This window comes from Hesperophylax consimilis, chromosome 29 (genome assembly GCF_061612785.1).
Source record: "Hesperophylax consimilis isolate HC1 chromosome 29, BYU_Hcon_1.0, whole genome shotgun sequence".
In the NCBI taxonomy this organism is placed as follows: domain Eukaryota; kingdom Metazoa; phylum Arthropoda; class Insecta; order Trichoptera; family Limnephilidae; genus Hesperophylax; species Hesperophylax consimilis.
The window spans coordinates 4,421,646-4,440,749 of record NC_142864.1 but is presented as its reverse complement, the minus strand read 5'-3'; the positions used below and the strand labels follow the sequence as shown (position 1 = coordinate 4,440,749).

General features: G+C 34.8%; 1 protein-coding gene across 5 annotated transcripts in view; it reads right to left on the bottom strand.

Annotated features, from left to right (window-relative positions):
• The window catches only part of LOC149409788 (calcium-dependent secretion activator-like), a 53,918-nt gene that overhangs the window by 20,183 nt on the left and 14,631 nt on the right, over positions 1-19,104 (bottom strand). For 3 of the 5 annotated variants that reach the window (XM_089649343.1, XM_089649342.1, XM_089649338.1), the window contains 5 exons: positions 18,448-18,595; positions 16,309-16,421; positions 13,941-13,979; positions 5,180-5,336; positions 1,618-1,659 (listed from right to left, as the gene is read on the bottom strand). In XM_089649343.1, coding sequence (XP_089505469.1) covers positions 1,618-1,659; positions 5,180-5,336; positions 13,941-13,979; positions 16,309-16,421; positions 18,448-18,595 — 499 coding nt within the window. The remainder of the gene's footprint in view (positions 1-1,617; positions 1,660-5,179; positions 5,337-13,940; positions 13,980-16,308; positions 16,422-18,447; positions 18,596-19,104) is intronic. The other 2 variants (XM_089649341.1, XM_089649340.1) reach the window with 2 other exon arrangements.

Here is a 19,104-nt window from a genome sequence, read left to right as displayed (position 1 = left end):
ATGAATATCACACAGGGCTGTAACTAGACTAACTCATTATCTGTGGCACACAGGACTGTGGAGAGACAAACTCATTACACTGAAAACGAATATCACACAGGGCTGTAACTAGACTAACTCATTATCTGTGGCACACAGGACTATGGAGAGACAAACTCATTACACTGAAAACGAATATCACACAGGGCTGTAACTAGACTAACTCATTATCTGTGGCACACAGGGCTGTGGAGAGACAAACACATTACACTGAGAATGAATATCACACAGGGCTGTAACTAGACTAACTCATTATCTGTGGCACACAGGGCTGTGGAGAGACAAACACATTACACTGAGAATGAATATCACACAGGGCTGTAACTAGACTAACTCATTATCTGTGGCACACAGGACTGTGGAGAGACAAACTCATTACACTAAAAACGAATATCACACAGGGCTGTAACTAGACTAACTCATTATCTGTGGCACACAGGACTATGGAGAGACAAACTCATTACACTGAAAACGAATATCACACAGAGCTGTAACTAGACTAACTCATTATCTGTGGCACACAGGGCTGTGGAGAGACAAACACATTACACTGAGAATGAATATCACACAGGGCTGTAACTAGACTAACTCATTATCTGTGGCACACAGGGCTGTGGAGAGACAAACACATTACACTGAGAATGAATATCACACAGGGCTGTAACTAGACTAACTCATTATCTGTGGCACACAGGACTGTGGAGAGACAAACTCATTACACTGAAAACGAATATCACACAGGGCTGTAACTAGACTAACTCATTATCTGTGGCACACAGGACTATGGAGAGACAAACTCATTACACTGAGAATGAATATCACACAGGGCTGTAACTAGACTAACTCATTATCTGTGGCACACAGGGCTGTGGAGAGACAAACACATTACACTGAGAATGAATATCACACAGGGCTGTAACTAGACTAACTCATTATCTGTGGCACACAGGGCTGTGGAGAGACAAACACATTACACTGAGAATGAATATCACACAGGGCTGTAACTAGACTAACTCATTATCTGTGGCACACTGAGAACGAATATCACACAGGGCTGTAACTAGACTAACTCATTAATTGTTTGTTAATTAAGGAGTGTAAGGAGAATATATGATTCAAATGTGAATGGTAGCAGAAGCTGGGGACGCCCGAAGAAGAGATGGCACGACCAAGTGAATCAGATACTTGAGTCGGGCCATGTCAAAAGTCAGAATAATAGACTATGTATGAATGTGAATGAGGCAAGGAGTGTGTGTGCCAAGACCGAGTTGTTTGGCGGTCCATCCTCTCTGCCTACCTCTGCGGGGAAACGGCGTGATGGTTAGTTAGTTAGATCGAAGCGGAACCTTCACATCATTCTAATAAGATCGAAAAAACTTCAATACATCTTTTACCATCTTCCCCGACGTAAATAGTTATTTCTTGTGGAAATTAAAATGAAACAAAGTGTTATTATATATACATATTATTACAAATTAGTTTACAATGAGAATATATTCCTAGGATGTTTAGATTAGATTGGTAGTAGGTTAGTGCTGCCTCCCTCCTGAAATTAACCTACAAGATAATAATGCCTACCCGCTTGTCTCTGTTGTTGTCCAGCCATTCCATGCGAGCCGGCTAAAGGGAAAATACAATGAAAAACAAATGTATAAGATTAGTAATGCATAATATAGCCTAAATCCAATGTTGACCGACAATCGTGTTGCGAACAAATTTAAATGAGTAATCCATATCGTCGCATTAATTCGTAGAATGCGTAACTCCCAAATGTAAAATTTTACAGGAGGCACAAAAAACCTCGTAGTGAAAAAAAATGAAAGACGGCTTATTCTTTTTATTTATGTTTCGAACATATAATATATTTGGAAATTTATGTTCAATCATTAAACTTTTGTAAGTTAAGGCTTTCTATTTCAAATCGGAGTTAGGAAGTTTACGTAAAAACCGAGAATGGAGATACGCATTTTACAAAAGATACATACTTTTCTGCGAACAGTTTTATGAACAACCTAGCGGAAAATTTGGGAGATAGGAATTTTACATTTACAAAATAAAACACAACAATGTATGTGTATGTCGAGGCAGTCTATTTAGATGCATTTTAATGATTTTCATGATGCGGAAGGTTATCGTTAAAGGAGTGGTAATCCTTTTCTAATGTCTGTTTTAAGTCTTGTAAATGCTGGTACTTTTCCTTCCTTAAGGGATTAAATCTGACTCTCAAGTGAAATCTTTAAACTCTGGAGTCATTACAGATGGAATCATTACAGATTCGGCGACGGTTTTGTGCTGGGTGAGATCTACACTGACCGGGAGTAGTCGTGTCAGAGATGATCGTTAAGTGACGCTTGGAGTTGATGAAGGAGATTGTAGAAGAATTTGATCTGACATTGTCGATCACCCTTGTTGTCCTGTAGAAATAAAACTGATGTACTTACTAGGGTTTGCAAGACCCGGGCAAAGAGTAGCCATGACAGGAAACGTTGTGAAAGAGACACCTCAGAGTGTGAAGATAGGTGGGAGAGACTTGAAAGTGGAACTGGTGAGCAAACATGTGTTTTAAGCGTAGAAACTCTTCATGCTCAGCATCACTTTGGAGTAAAGTGAACGCTTCATCTTGCCCGGCTGGTCGATCCCGAGGCGAGAAGAAAGGACGTCGATAGATGCGTGCGTTCCTGCGTACAATGCAGGACAATTGACCCTCCACCATCATCCCATGAAGCGGGTAATCTTAATGTTGTGACAACCTGGAGTCGCTTGGCAGTTGATGTTACTCATTTCGGTAGGAAATGTTTACTCACATTTATCGATTGCGGTCCAAGTAGATTTGCCGTGTGGCGGGAAATCGAGTCAGATAATGCAGCTTCGATTATCAGACATTTGGAAGAAGTGTTTCGGGAAAGAAGCCCGCCCAAAGTAGTTCTCATGGACAATGGTACTGCATTTTGTTCCTACAGTGTTACAGATAAGTGTAAGAGATGGAATGTTCGTCAAAGATTTTGCGCGGCATACCGACCAGCTGGAAACGGTATAGTTGAACGACATCATCAAACAATAAAGAGAACTGCAGCCAGAAGTGGAAGCGATCCCCTGCAGGCAGTGTTTGGGTACAATCTTTGGCTGCAAAAAGTCAGGATGATCGAGGTATTGCGCTGTCTAGTATAGTTCACACTTCACACTCGTGGAGACACCCTTCTGCGCAAGTGAATATAGAAGAGGAAGTATTGACTGAGCTCTAAGTGGGCGATCTTCTTGCGGTTAAACCAGTAGATGGGAGATGCACATCGTGCATGGAAGGGTGACAGGACTTACTTCAGTCAACAACATCGAAGTAGATGGCATACCAAGACATGTGCTTGACCCGCGGAAGATGCCTGACAGAGAACAGACTGTGTCTGAGGAGAGACGAGATGGAATTGCCGCACGTTCCACAGTAAATATTTTGGGTTTGTTTGAAGAGGACAGTGAAGAACCGGATCCGGATATGCATCAGGAGGAGATCCACTTGCAAAGAGATGGTGACCTTGAAGAAGAGATAATCACAGAACAAGGACCTATTAGGTATTTACGAAACCGCAGAGGCACATAAAACAAGAGAGCTACGGCAGAGCGTCACACGGTGCAGAAGACGTCAGTTTAGACTACAGATACAAAACACTATTCGTGACTTCACAATTAAAATTAAGGTTATAAAATGTTCAAAATTGATTAATCAACTTATCTCAGTTAATTTCACGGTAAAACTATTACACCGTAAATAAATTTCCTCAGTCAAAAACACAACAAGCGTGCACGGCTCACCGGCCAATACTGAATTAAGGAGTTACGAAGTATTCGCAAGTAAAAATGGCACCATAATTTTACGCAGTTTTCTAATTTGTGTTTATCTAAAAGGTTAATTTTTTTTTAAATTTTCGAGTTTTACTAGTCGATGCGGGTCTAATTTTAACACCAGATGGCATTAAAAACGTATTTTCGAAAAATTTGGAGTTACGCAGTCTACGAATTAATGCGACGATATACTAGTCTTGGCAGCTATGTAACATAAACAACTATATAACGGTTATTAATAAATACCCGCTACTAAACTAGCGACAGCTCAGTTATTCGGTTATGACGGATATTTCATAAGCTAATCGAACTAGACAACTATACAGGGTGTATCGGCACATACCCGACAAACTTTAACCAGCTATTCCTTAGCACATTTTGAGTAAAAAATGTTATGTGCACTTCGCTGTCCGGTAATGTTTTTTTTTAATAAAAAATTTACTATTCATATTTTCACTACATGTCACCACTGTTTTATCTTTTGTCAAAGTTTGAAAACCCATCTGGCAATATTTTATTCGAATTCTGTTGAATAATGCATGTGTGTACCTATATTGGCGCACTTTTACAATCACAACGAAATGGCACGGCACCATTCGTCTCATTTTTAACTATTATTATTTAGTGTGTGCGAAAGAGCGAAGACGCTTTTCGACATACTTGCTTATAACAGCTGTTGAACACGAAAATCAATGCCAATGACAGTGATGTAGTGTGGAAATTTTATTTTTTTTTGTTTTTAATTGAAAAAAAAATGCTACCGGACAGCAAAGTGCCCATAACATTTTTTTACTCCAAATGTGCTAAGGAATAGCTGGTTAAAGGTTGTCGGGTTAGTGCCGATACACTCTGTATAGTAGTCTTGGCAGCTATATAACATAACTAACTATATAATGGTTATTTAGATATACCCGCTACTACGCTAATGACAGCTCAGTCATTCGGTTATGACGGTTGCGGTGGTTACTATACGACTGTATTGTTAAGATTAGATAAACCGGTTTAAAAAAGATTAGAAACATTCCGACTGTACATATAATCGCATCTAAATATTTCAATGCCAAAAATAATTTCTTGATCTCTTTGATCGCCGACGCTAAGTTGTCGCCAGCTGATTCTATTTTAGTAATAACTTACTTGTTTTTTGCAAAATTATATTTTTTTAAATTGTAATCTTACCGGATAATATGTTTACATATTTATAAAAACAGTAAATAATCTACCATAAGTAGTTTACCTAGAATAGCTACTTATATTAAGAACAAAAGGTTGAACAATACATTTTTAGAGTATTTCAGCAAAGTACCTTCTGATCTTAGATAGTCATTGAGGATCTGGAACAGCGGGAAGGAGTCCCAGGTATCTGGTGGCTGCTCCGACAAGACACGGTCCATATCCACTCCGAACAGGGCCCAGAATATCTCAGCGTGTTCCACCAGCAGGTCGGAGAACCAAGCGAAGGCCTTGGGGTAATCCACAACTGTTAGCTTTTCTCTATTTTAGTATGTTTTCAGTTAATAAGAAAAACTAAAATTCCCTGGTTATGAATAATCTGACAATATTGGAAAATCTTCTACTACCAGCATCATAAGCGGAAGACGTTGTTTGGAGGATTACTTACCCAGGCAAAGAATTGAACTCACATGGCCTGGATGGAAAAGCGGTGCATTTGCCAACTGACCAGATATTGTCGCATATAAAATGTTATTATTTTGTTGAATTGACGGGCCCTCACAGCAGCGAACGATTTCTTGTAAAAGTGTTATGAATTGTGAGATTTAATTTAGAATCTAAAGCTTCATGTACAAGTCTCCCGGACAATTCACTGAGCCGCTTCTATCAAATACACTATCAAATGCATAATTGTCAAAGGAGTAAAATAATTTAGTTTATAAAATGAATTGTGACTATAATAGTGTAATAATGTATTTTGTATCAAAAGGTCATAATTATGAAATGATCTGCGACCGATAAAACTCTATTTTGTCGTATGAAATGGTTTGCGACCGAGAACACTTTATTTTGTCATATGGAATGATCTGCGTGCGACCGATAACACTTTATTTTGTCATATGGAATGATCTGCGACCGATAACACTTTATTTTGTCATATGAAATGATTGCGACCGATAATACTTTATTTTGTCATATGAAATGAACTGCGATCGATAAAACTTTATTTTGTCATGTGAAATGATCTGCGACCGATAACACTTTATTTTGTCATATGAAATGATCTGTGAACAATAACACTTTATTTTGTCATATGAAATGATCTGTGAACAATAACACTTTATTTTGTCATATGAAATGATCTGTGAACAATAACACTTTATTTTGTCATATGAAATGATCTGTGAACAATAACATTTTATTTTGTCATATGAAATGATCTGTGGGCGTCGTGTGCACGAACCTTAAAAAAAATATTATCCGAATGTTTGAATTTATAGTTAATAATATTTGCTAAATGCCAATTGAACACCTTATAGCAGGCTAAGATTTTTTTATAAGGTAATTTTCCCCTTATCTTGAAAGTCAAGTGTGCAAAATTTCATCAAGAATTATCAAAATTCTGCTTTTGGGGTGGGTAAAAGCGACGAGGGTGATTTTTCGAAATCTCATGTAGACCTCTTTTTTCCAAGGACGAAAGGTGCAAAATTTCATTCATTTCATAAAACTGAAGATTTGAATAAAAATCAAATCAGATAGATAGATTTTGTTTAAAATGTACGAGCTATTAGCTAAGTTCACAACCAGTTATTTTACAGGCTCCTGCCTAGCACCTAGCGGTCAGAATTAAAACTAGGGCCTATAGATAAAACAGGTGTTTTAATTACCAATTGGCTTTTCTTTGACAGTGTTTTGTTTTGATAATTAGCTTGTCAGTGTGTGTTATTTGATTAGGTTATAAAAAGCCTCGCCGAGTGGATTTTTGACTTCTTCTCTCCTAAAAATAGTAACAAGCAGTCATTATGGTCAATTGACCACTTGTAAAAGTGTTTTGTCCGGGTCGGGAATAATTTTTATCTCGTAACATTAAATAAATTAAAAATGCAGTTTTTGCAGTAAAAACGAAAACCATGCGTCTGTTATTTTGAAGACTTCATCAAGCCCCAAACTATTCTCAACAGATTTAGCAAATTTGATTGGCCGAGGCAGTTAAGTTTTGCATTTTATCTCTCTGTAAATTTGTTTGTGTGTTCGGTGTCTGGTCAATCCCGTCATTGTGTCGTCACGTGTTGGATTGTACCGTTTTACTCCGCCAGAGTTCGCACGAGCGTTACGAGCTGTCAAATGGGGATAAACAACATTATGCAAAGTCTACTGTTCACAGAACCACTAGTTTGTAAATTAATTCATGGAAGTCGACAGAAAATGGTATTAGATTAATGATAGAGATTTGCATTTATTTTTTCTTTTGTGGTGTATAGCTTAAACCTTTGATTAAATATCTGATTTCATAATACTCTACAAAAGAATTCGTTCACCGGTGGGGAGGGCCAACGGGATCCAGTCGTTTAAAGCTCCGTAACATTCTTTGACATTGTCATCAAATCAGCCATTTTCGATTCAGCCGACGATTTTCTTTTTTTATTTCTTTTTTAATGTTTTTCGCACAAAGGCCCCCAACTGCTCCCAGCCATCTGGAGACTACGTTATCCCCAATCGGGGTATGCTGTGAGGCTGAAGGTAGTGGGGAGGAGAAGGAGATGGGGAAGAGGAAGGTGGGGAAGCATCTGATGAAATTGTTAAATATTACGACGGTTCAAACAACTGGACCTAAGTGCGATGCGATAAAAACAACACAGTAAAATTTTTGTTTTAAAGCTTTGTTCAGCACCAAAATTAAGCGTACTTACAGCATAACTAAGTCAAAATACATCAGTTTTGTTTAGACTTAAATTATTATGTTTAGATTTGACATAAAGTATTCTTTTATTATAAATTGGATATAAAATACTAAGACCACTGTCAAATTTTACAATTAACGTTATAACTTCTGTCAGATGTGACATAAAATATTATGACTCCTGTCAGATGTTACATAAAATATTATGACTTCTGTCAGATTTAACATAAAATATTATGACTCCTGTCAGATGTTACATAAAATATTATGACTTCTGTCAGATTTAACATAAAATATTATGACTCCTGTCAGATAAAATATAATGGTTTTTCAAAGGAAGCAAATACTTTGGGGTGTAACATTATAGATTAAATGAAAAATCACACTCTGTGATACACCACTATTGAATTTAATAAAAGACAGCCAACTGGGTTTCGTTTACTTCAAGCTTTGTCAGGGCTTATATACATTAATTGTGAGTTAGTTAATTTTTCGGGAATCTGTAGATGTCACGAAAAACTGTTTGGAACACTTTGAATATAATTTTTTTTAATTTTTCTGACTTTATGTCCGGGTTAAATCTTCCCCACAGAAAAAACTAAACCTTTCCACACACGATCATCTAGTTAATTCACATTATGCAAGTGCATTATATAAGTATAATAAATACAAAACAATACAAAAACAACATGTCAAATCACCAGAGATCAAATGGGAAAATAATTCACCGACTTCCGATATGTTCATATCAGAGGGTTCGGCTCGGTAGAACTTCTAATTGGACCTATAAATCCTACTGATCCCTCAATATAAATATTTAAAAAATCTTTCGTAACCCTACGTGTATTTAAAATGACTGATTTTTGCATTTTTGTGTATAAATTCTTTGACAGATCTAATACGCCTAAATTTTGAATGAGAGAGCTAGGTATAATGCCATTAGCCGAAATAAAAAATGGTAAAATTCTTATAGTCTGAGAATGCCAAATTCTTTTTATCTCATTTCCTAAATCTGTGTATTTTCTTATTTTTTCAGAAACAGATTTTTGAATATTACAGGAATTTGGAATAGCGACATCAATGATATAAGTTATTTTTTTAAATTTTGTATACAATTAATATAAATTTATTTGTTTTCAATTTACTTTTTGTGAATGTATCAGAACCAAAAATAAATTCCCATAGCAGGTTTTTCAAGTTAAGTATAGGTGAAACCTGGTTGGCCGTCATTAATTCAATGTGATGTATTGCAAAGTGTTTTTTTTTATTTAATAAAATATAATGACTTCTGTCAGATTTATGTTCAAATAAAATCACTTTTTACGGAGTGTTGGTGATTGTAACCAACCAGTTGAAAGCTGAACAGATATAACAATGTGGGAAAAATGTGATGTAAATTGAATTTTAAAAAAATGTGGATAAGATTTGTGTAAAATATTAACATTAAATGATTTACCTCGTATGGTTGGTACTTATCTATCTTGGTACAAAATATGAAGTAAGTACCTAAGTACTTAAAAATATTATCTGTGGAAGCAGAATTGTATTTTACAAAATGTACATTAATTTATACACTATGTTTTAAGTTCATACCGCAAAACTCCAGGAAAAAACAACACATTATTTACGCTTATAATCTTAGTATATAATCCAATAGAAGTGTATGGTGGGTGTGTCAAGTAGTTCAAATTTCCCTTACTTCGAGCGAATGAATCAAAATTTTAAAATATTGAAATCATTTCTTGAAGCAATTATTTCACAGACCTATTTGGGGCCTAGGGTTCGAAAGGTAAACTGGTGACATGAGTTTTCTTTAAAATACATAGATATATACAATAATTAATGTGATGTATGGTAATAAGTTGGGTATTCAAGCGATAGATGGCGCTAGTCATAAAGCTTACTCCAGAGTCCGACAGATGTCGCTAGAGTGTAGCAATTGCCTGTGGGATATTATTGACAGACAACAAGCTTTTAAAAACAGACAATTACCTCGGGTAATGAACAGTGTAGCGAAATCCAGACTTATTAATAGTTACGTAAATAAACACACTTATAGTAAAAGAACCTTTTACTTTATCAAAAAATTCCCAACATAGAAATCTGCAAGTAAAGCAGAGACATAACAATTAATATTGTGACTTCTGTCAGATATAACACAAATATAATGACTTCCGTCAGACGTGACGTATAATATAATGACTCCTGTTAGATTTGTGTTCAAATTAATAAAATTCAATTTCACAAAGGGTGGGTGATTTGTAACTGATAGCTGATAAAGATAACACTACTGATTTTTGAGGATATTCCGTAACTAGGGTCCTTTCTCTTAGACCAAATGGTCACCTCCTGAAAGTTCGCGGTAAGAACGTAAAAACAGTACTTACCTACATACCAAGATAGTAATAGAAAAATATATAATATATCTACAGACCTTTCGATGCAAACAGCACAATTAAATTTGTTGCACAAATCCAGCTGCTAAATTATTTAATTATAAAACTAAAGCCAAATAGTGTATTTCATGGTATATTAATTTAATTTAATACATGGTGTCCGGAAAATGGTAGCACAAGCGTGAAACTGTTTTTTTTCGATCTAAGCATTTCCATTTTCAATTTTTTCTGAAACTAAAGGGTTAAGGATAAATGTAACGTACATTATAATCTACGCGTTCAAAGATGGTGTAAATGTAATTATTATTTTATGAAAAAACACTTTTTGCAAGTTATGCTTTAAAATAATAAGATGAATTATATGTTTGCGACTGTACATATGCAATATGAATATAAATAAATAGTTATGCCCGTTTATAACCTCAATTCTTTCGAGAACGGCATACAAATAAAATATTGAATTGAATTACCGATACAATATTGTATTTGTATGCCTTTCTTGAAAGAATTGAGATTTTATACGGACAAATTATTTATCAATATTCATATTGCGTATATACGGGCGCAAACAAATAATTCGTCTTAATATTTAAAAGCATAACTAGCAAAAAGTGAACGCGAAGATTATAACATGCTTGACGTTTATACTTAAAATGTTTTGTTACCAGCTATATGCTTCAATGCATTTTAAAAGACAATAAACAGCTAATATTAACCCTCTAATGATGGATTAAAAAAAATAATCAAATAAATAAAAAAATCCTGCTTACCACAAAATCAACTCCGCTTTTACTACAAGTTTCCAGACACCTTGTATATTAACTACTTATAATAAAATTATTACTCACCATATCTAATTACTTCTTACATAATTTATATTCTTGTATTATTTCTAATTACATTTTTTATTTTGCGTTTTCTTACAATACATTTCTAGATAAATCTATGTGGGTAATTACATTTTTTTTGTCTATTAAGTAGCATTTTTTTTTCTAAATCGGTGAGAACAACACAAATAGCAAGCAAAACAAGTGATGAATTTAAAACACAAAATAAAAAAAATACATAAGTCTCTTTTAATATTTTTCAATGCATTTTGAAGTAAATGTTGCAACCATGTAAGTACATAATATCAAAATTTCTACTGGAATGATGACAAAATTTCAATAAAATGCAATGATTTAATATTTGAGCCAAAAAAATAAAAAAATTGTTGAATTTTTTGTAAATTGTCCAATCATATGTTCCGCACTGAAAAAAAAAAGTCTTTTTGATTCTGAGATTTTTTGTTTATGTATTTATCTTACCTTTCATCGTGTGTATTTGAATATAATTATTATAAATAATTATACACCGCGTTTCACGCTCATAGCGCGAAATTTTGGGTGTGATTATTCACGGTAATCATAGACTTGCCTTAATATGAAATCTGGGTATCATTTCGACGAGGTGGAGGCAAACCACGTGACTATATTTTTGGCATCAAGAGGGTTCGAGAATGCTTTGAATAAACTGTGACATCAGTCGTACACTGACCACCAAAGAGCGCACATTGAAATAAAAAAAACCGAGCGCAGAAAAGTGAAGTTCTCTAAATAATGGTTTTGGGACTTTTCTCCCCATGATCTGAATGATCGTTCTTAAACAAATCGCCTGGCGTAGCGACGCTAAAATTGAGTGAGGTGGGTAAATTATAATAAATTTTGGAAACAAGCCCGAACCTTTATTTACCCGATTTGGGATACGTAGTTAAGTTTTTTACATACCATTGTAAAAATGACTAGTAATTCGCAAGCAGATTTTATTTTCGAGGATCGAATGGTGATATTACAATGCGAATTGCCTGTTTACCATCAGATTCATTGATTGACAAATCATCAAAAGTGGGACGGTCACGCCGCCTCCCACGCTCTATGCCACTTGGTTTATTCCCCCTTCTCAGATTGGCTCGTCTTATCAATTCGAATATCTATGTGATAATCTAAGAAAAAAATCCTAATATAAAGTGTTTTGAGCAAAGCAATTCTTCAATTCATGGAAAACATCTGAGAGGCATTAGCTACACGTCTAAGGAACAACGGTTATTCATTTAGAAACATGTTCCACTTATCGAAAGAAAGTATCCATCAAAGAGTGTAAATTCAAAATCAATGTATCTTGTTTTCAACAGAACAATTCACTCACCTCCCAAAGTTTCGTGGTATGGGAGCGAAATTTGGTGTATATTAAATATGGTGACCGGATAAATAATCAAAATGATAATTCATCACATCTTTAAAAAGTTATATAAAGTCATGGAAAGTGATGAAACAAAAACTTTATTAACTGGGTTAAGTAGGTTAGTTTAGGTTAGGTTTAAATTTATTGTTTTTCATCGTTTCTAATGACTTTATATCACTTTTTAAAGGTGTGTTGAATTGTCACCGTGCTGAGTTATCATGGAACCATTAAATATAAATAGAATAACTGGTACTTGATGCTGTCTAACTGTTCTATGCATTTTTAGCAACCATGTTACGTTTGGAATATTCCACTATACAACAGCTAGCTTTTGACGTTTTCGGTCCCATTGAGTAGTACATATATTGATTATTTTGGTCAAAACAAAACGAAATTTTTTTCTAGTAAAAGTGAAGTAAGGACATTAATTTTTCATTTTATGAAGACCTCGCAGAGGATATCATAGACCTCTCGAAAATATAAATTTGACAATATATTATTCATAAAAATGTGCCAATTTTTAGTTCTTATTACAGACTCGATAAAGAATTTTCTTTTTAGCTTCCTTATTTGACATGATTTAAAAAATACAGGATTTTCCAATAAGAGGTGTTATTTTGAATAGCCCGCTATTTCGGTAGATGTTACTTTTGAAGCTGTCATTTTTTGACATTTGACAAGTAAAAACTACGCTATTAATAAAAATGGAACAATACACGCTTCAACAACGCATTGAAATTATTAAAATTCACTTGAGTGAATCAAATGCAAATCATCTTGAGTGATGAGGCCCATTTCCAACTCGGTGGCTTCGTCAACAAGCAAAATTGTCGCATCTGGGGCTCGGAAAACCCAAGAGTTATTGTTGAAAAGCCTCTTTATCCTCAACGTGTGACTGTCTGGTGTGGTTTATGGTCCGGCGGAGTCATTGGACCTTACTTTTTTGAAAATGAGGCTGGAGCAACAGTTACGGTGAATGGATTGCGCTATCGAGAGATGATTAATGATTTTTTATGGCCGGAGTTGGATGGTATTGATCTGGACAACGTTTACTTTCAACAAGACGGCGCTACGTGCCACACAAGCAACGAAACCATTGATCTTTTACGTTTGAATATCAAAATAACACCTCTTATTGGAAAACCCAGTATATGCCCTTTGATAGTTTCCAAGAATTACCTGCCAACCTGTAGGTTTATCATATTGTTTGCGTGTTATATACTTTTTTTGCTGAAAGTATGTGTGAGAGAAAATGTGGCTTATGTGTATTGTTTGTATGTGCCTTATGTGAAAAAAAGTAATGTGGTATGTCTATAATGATGAATCTAAATCTATTTAATCTTTACAGACGGACAAAAGTTCTGCTTATTAAGAAATTCTTATTGTCTACAGTTATCAAAATTGACTCCCAAGTTTAAAGGGTGTGTTCAAAGTTTATGTATTTTAATGTTAGGTACATAGACAACAGTTCTGTCGTTGAAACATTATGTTCTAGTTGTAGTCAAGTCTGTTGGAGAAAATAATGTTGGAAGCAGAACTCTTGTCCCATGTGAAACTGTCAAGTGATTGTAGGTTTAGAAAAAACGGAAGTTAATTACGTTTGGCTGACCGCTAGAGTCCGTTTTAGTGTTATACACCTGCAAAACAAAATGGCACAAGGAGCATACACCAAAGAGACAGAGATAGATAGGTAGAGGAGTACACAGATACGACAGAGATAGTAGTGGCACGCGCCAAAGTGCAGATATTCAAGGTTTAAAGATAGGGGTACGGTTTCCATTCAAAACATTTACTAAACATTAGGACACAGATGTATAAAGCACACACAAAGATAGAAGAGATAAAACTACCGAAGTATCATTAACTAGGTAAATCACTGAGATTTCTAAGGAAAGCCAAGGGAATCCACAGGGTTCTCCAAGGGAATATCCCAGGGATCTCTAAGGAGACCCACAGGTATCTCCAAGGGAATCTCCCAGGGATCTCTAAAGAGACCCACAGGTATCTCCAAGAGTACCCAAAAGGGATTTCCAAAGGAAGTCTCCAAGGGAATATCCCAGGGATCTCTAAGGAGACCCACAGGTATCTCCAAGGGAATCTCCCAGGGATCTCTAAAGAGACCCACAGGTATCTCCAAGAGTACCCAAAAGGGATCTCTAAAGGAAATCTCCAAGGGAATATCCCAGGGATCTCTAAGGAGACCCACAGGTATCTCCAAGGGAATCTCCCAGGGATCTCTAAGGAGACCCACAGGTATCTCCAAGGGAATCTCCCAGGGATCTCAAGGAGACCCACAGGTATCTCCAAGAGTACCCAAAAGGGATCTCTAAAGGAAGTCTCCAAGGGAATATCCCAGGGATCTCTAAGGAGACCCACAGGTATCTCCAAGGGAATTTACCAGGGATCTCTAAGGAGACCCACAGGTATCTCCAAGGGAATCTACCAGGGATCTCTAAGGAAACCCACAGGTATCTCCAAGGGAATCTCCCAGGGATCTCAAGGAGACCCACAGGTATCTTCATGAGTACCCAAAGGGGATCTCTAAAGGAAGTCTACAAAAGAATATCCCAGGGATCTCTAAGGAGACCCACAGGTATCTCCAAGAGTTCCCAAAAGGTATCTCTAAAGGAAGTAGAAGAAATTTCCAAAGGAATCCACAGGAAAACCTGCAAGAATATCAAATGGAACCCACGGTGACATCTAAGGAAACCCAATGACATCTCCAAGAGGTCCCACAGGATTTTACTAAGGGGCTCCAAAGAGAGATCTAGTAATCTTAGTCAGACATGTTTTAAGAAATGACACAGGATTCTACTGCATTTAATCAAAAACTCAGATCAATGACTTTTATTCCCAATACGTGCCCAATCCATCAAGAACTACAAAATTGATAGCATCCAATTTGTTTTCTTGCTCTAAGGATATAAGCAAAACAATTGCTTGCTTTATAATTTTTTTGTAAAAGTTTATCACAATTTTTAATAGTTACATTTTTTTCGGTACAAACAATAACAAACAAATTGTCTGAATGGAAACCGTACTGAGTTAACTCAAATACCATCAGTGTCTTTATAGGCATAATCACAACATTAATTAATATCTCAACACAACCAACGGTAACACAACACCTTAGAAGGAGCACAAACAAACATTATGACAACACCAATATGTTAAATAATTGTGCTGCTGAGAGGATATCACACATAACTCTAGACTAATTTATTCATCAATAAATAATCCATTAAGGTCAAAAATTAAATTTATTTTTTTAATAACAATTCTTAAAAAATTTTTAAATTAAAATTTATAAAATTAAAATTTTCAAAACAATTTTTTTTAGATTAGAAAAAAATTAACTGAAATTTTTGAATTTTGAATTTCAAAAATTTCAGAATTTTTTGAAATATCAAATTTTTGAGAAACTTTTGAAATTATTGAAATTCCTTTGAACATTTGAAAATAACTTAAATTTGTAGGCGTCATCAAGGTTATGCGAGATATCTCTCAAAATATAAGGTGACCAACATTTGAAGATAAAAAATACTTAGGTTGTAGCAATTTTTATTCTAATTCATAATGGTAGAAAAAATGGGAGATTTTTAATAAAATAACATTTAGATTTAGATTAGATAGGAGCAAATTTAAAATAATGACAATCTATAAAAAACAATCACAAATAATATCATCTTTGTCAAATTACTGGCAGTTTGTTATGAAGTGAGATTCGTTCTCAAATTACTATAAGTATATTATAAAAATGTATACCTATATTGTTTCCAACTGAGTATAACTTATAAAAATCAGAAGATTAATTAAATGTCTTTAGTTTAAAAATTTATAATACACTGGGGATAAATATCTATTCAAAAGAGTAAATTTGTTTGGAAAAGTATAAGTTTTTTTGTATAGAGGAGTTAGCAATATCAAAAGAAAGAATGCATTGAGAAAAATTTGTCATTTTTTTACCTCTGCGTAATGTTCCTCATTTTGCTGCAATAGGTCTACACAGAGCTCAGCTAGGTGAATCAGATCTTCTAGTTTCTTGGCTGGAGTCACCATAGTCTCTCCTCTTAGGTCCTCTGTAAAACATAAGAATTCAATATATGTATTATTTATTCATTTTTAGGAAATCGACAGTTTCCATTTAATCAGTTTGTACATAAGTGTTATTTAGTAAAATAAAACCAATTATGGATTTTCTCCTTGTGACTTTAACTGAGACAGCATAATATGGAATAAGTTATTTTAATTTGTGAGAAAGGAATATGAATTAAAAAATATATACAAAACAAAGGATTATATAAAACGAAAATTTTTCAAAACAATACATTTATAGCCATGGAGAGAGGTTGTAGATATAAATCAAATCATAATAGAGATATAAACAATAGAGACAAACATTATTCATAAACCATCAGAGAAATATTCTTTTATGGACCTCTTGTATTTGGTAAGTTGGCAACTGAAAATATCAACCTTAGATAATACGCTATTGTAATTATTGCATAGTCTGTTCAGGCAAGAATTCTGCTATTATTATGAGAATGCACGGCGAGTACACATATTAAGAAGATTTGCTCTCTTAGATGCAGTCGAGAAAAAGTGGGGCCTTTACTGTAACGGCTTATAAAATAATGCATAATTTGATAGATAGTCATACCTCCTGGAATGCTACAATTTGTTTGTACCAAACACCTACTGCCAGGGGCGGCACCCAGATCTGCTATGCATAACATGTGGCAGAACAGACAAATTGACTCAGTAACATGCACATAATGTATCTAGATTCATGTCCTAATTTTATCTCCATGTAGGTATACATATATGTTTTTGACCAGTCGAAAGATGGTTACCCACATTAATTAGAAATTTCTAATTAAATTAAACTTTTATGTTGAAATAACACATTATTGTATTTTTGTTATTATTCTCATGTGAATCCAGACTGTTTTATCAGGACTACAAAAGTTTTATAGTTATTTAGCTGAATATAGATGGTGTTCATCGATTTTTTTTCAAGAATTGTGGACAAAAAAATTGCTGCACTCTTTCAATTTTATGATATTTTTAAATCTATTATACGGGTTTTCCAATAAGAGATGTTATTTTGATATTCTATCGAAAAAGATCAATGGTTTCGTTGCTTGTGTGGCACGTAGCGCCGTCTTGTTGAAAGTAAACGTAGTCCAGATCAATACCATCCAATTCCGGCCATGAAAAATCAATAATCATCTCTCGATAGCGCAATCTATTCACCGTAACTGTTGCTCCAGCCTCATTTTCGAAAAAGTAAGGTCCAATGACTCCGCAGGACCGTAAAACGCACGAAACAGTCACACGTTGAGGAAAGAAAGGCTTTTCAACAATAACTCTTGGGTTTTCCGAGCCCCAGATGTGACAATTTTGCTTGTTGACGAAGCCACTGAGGTAGAAATGGGCCTCATCACTCAAAAGATGATTTGCATTTGATTCACTCAAGTGAATTTTAATTATTTCAATGCATTGTTGAAGCGTGTATCGTTCCATTTTTTTTAATGGCGTAGTTTTAACTTTTCAAATGTCAAAAAATGACAGCTTTAAAAGTAACATCTATCGAAATAGCGGGCTATTCAAAATAACACCTCTTATTGGAAAACCCTGTATTATACCACACATTCGTTTCAGATTGGACTGGCTTCAATTTGCTAAAGTCACTTTCAAACTGGTCTGAATTGATTGAAGAGGATTGTAAATGAACACTGAACAAATTTAAATAAGTTTAAATAAATTAGGTACATAGGTGTATATGTATTTTCAAATCATTCCAAAGTCGGAAGTACTCTCTGTATCGTCTTGATAAGAGATCACTATGGAAGATAATCAAATCGTTACTAGGTATGAATAGCCAGGTACACCAAACTTATTCCCCATGTCCCCTTTTTTCCCTTGAATCTTTTAGCGTCACAACATTTCTCAAAATTTCTCCTGTGCGTTATCAAATAGCAAAAAATGAACAAATTAAAAGGTCCAAAATATGCGACGATTCAGAGTCATAATATTTTTGGCCAAATCTCTGATAAAGTACAAAATTGTGATAAAAAAAACCCGTTTTAATGGTAAACTTACCCTCGATGTTAGCTTTCTGTGACAGTTGTGTATAGTTCAAGAGAGCCGCTGTTTCTAAGCTGGTCTGGATCATGGCCCTAACCTCTTCGGCTGGAACTGGAGTGGCTATATCCTTCATCAGGACCCTTTCCAGAAGACTGAGTGTTGACTGGAATAAATATTATTTTCCATCAAGCACGGTTTATTAAAAAATGCATTATTTTGACCCAAACCTAGGAAAAAATCATAAAAAGACTTCATCTGAAAACATGTTACTAAAATTTAGATGGCCATGACTCAAATGATTATGGAAAATTTTAAGAAAAATACTTCTGTCAACTAATTGCAATAATTGTCAAATTGAGACGAAAATTTGCTTTAAAAGTGGTCTAATGTGTGACCCTTGTGGTATGCCGTGTTTCACAATTTGGAGTAGATATGATTTTCAAGAGATTTTCGATCAGTGCTTTATAAAAATGGTTGTTAATGAAGCGCATTACAAAGATGAATTAAGCTATTGTAAGGTAGGATATTTCTTTTGGGTTATAAATGTGGCTAGATTTAAGTTTTTTTTTATTAAAGTGACTATTTAAACATTGTACATACAAAATACGATGGTGAATATATGTATAGTAAATTGTATTTCTTAGTCGTCTTCACTAGGGTGACCTGTGCTGT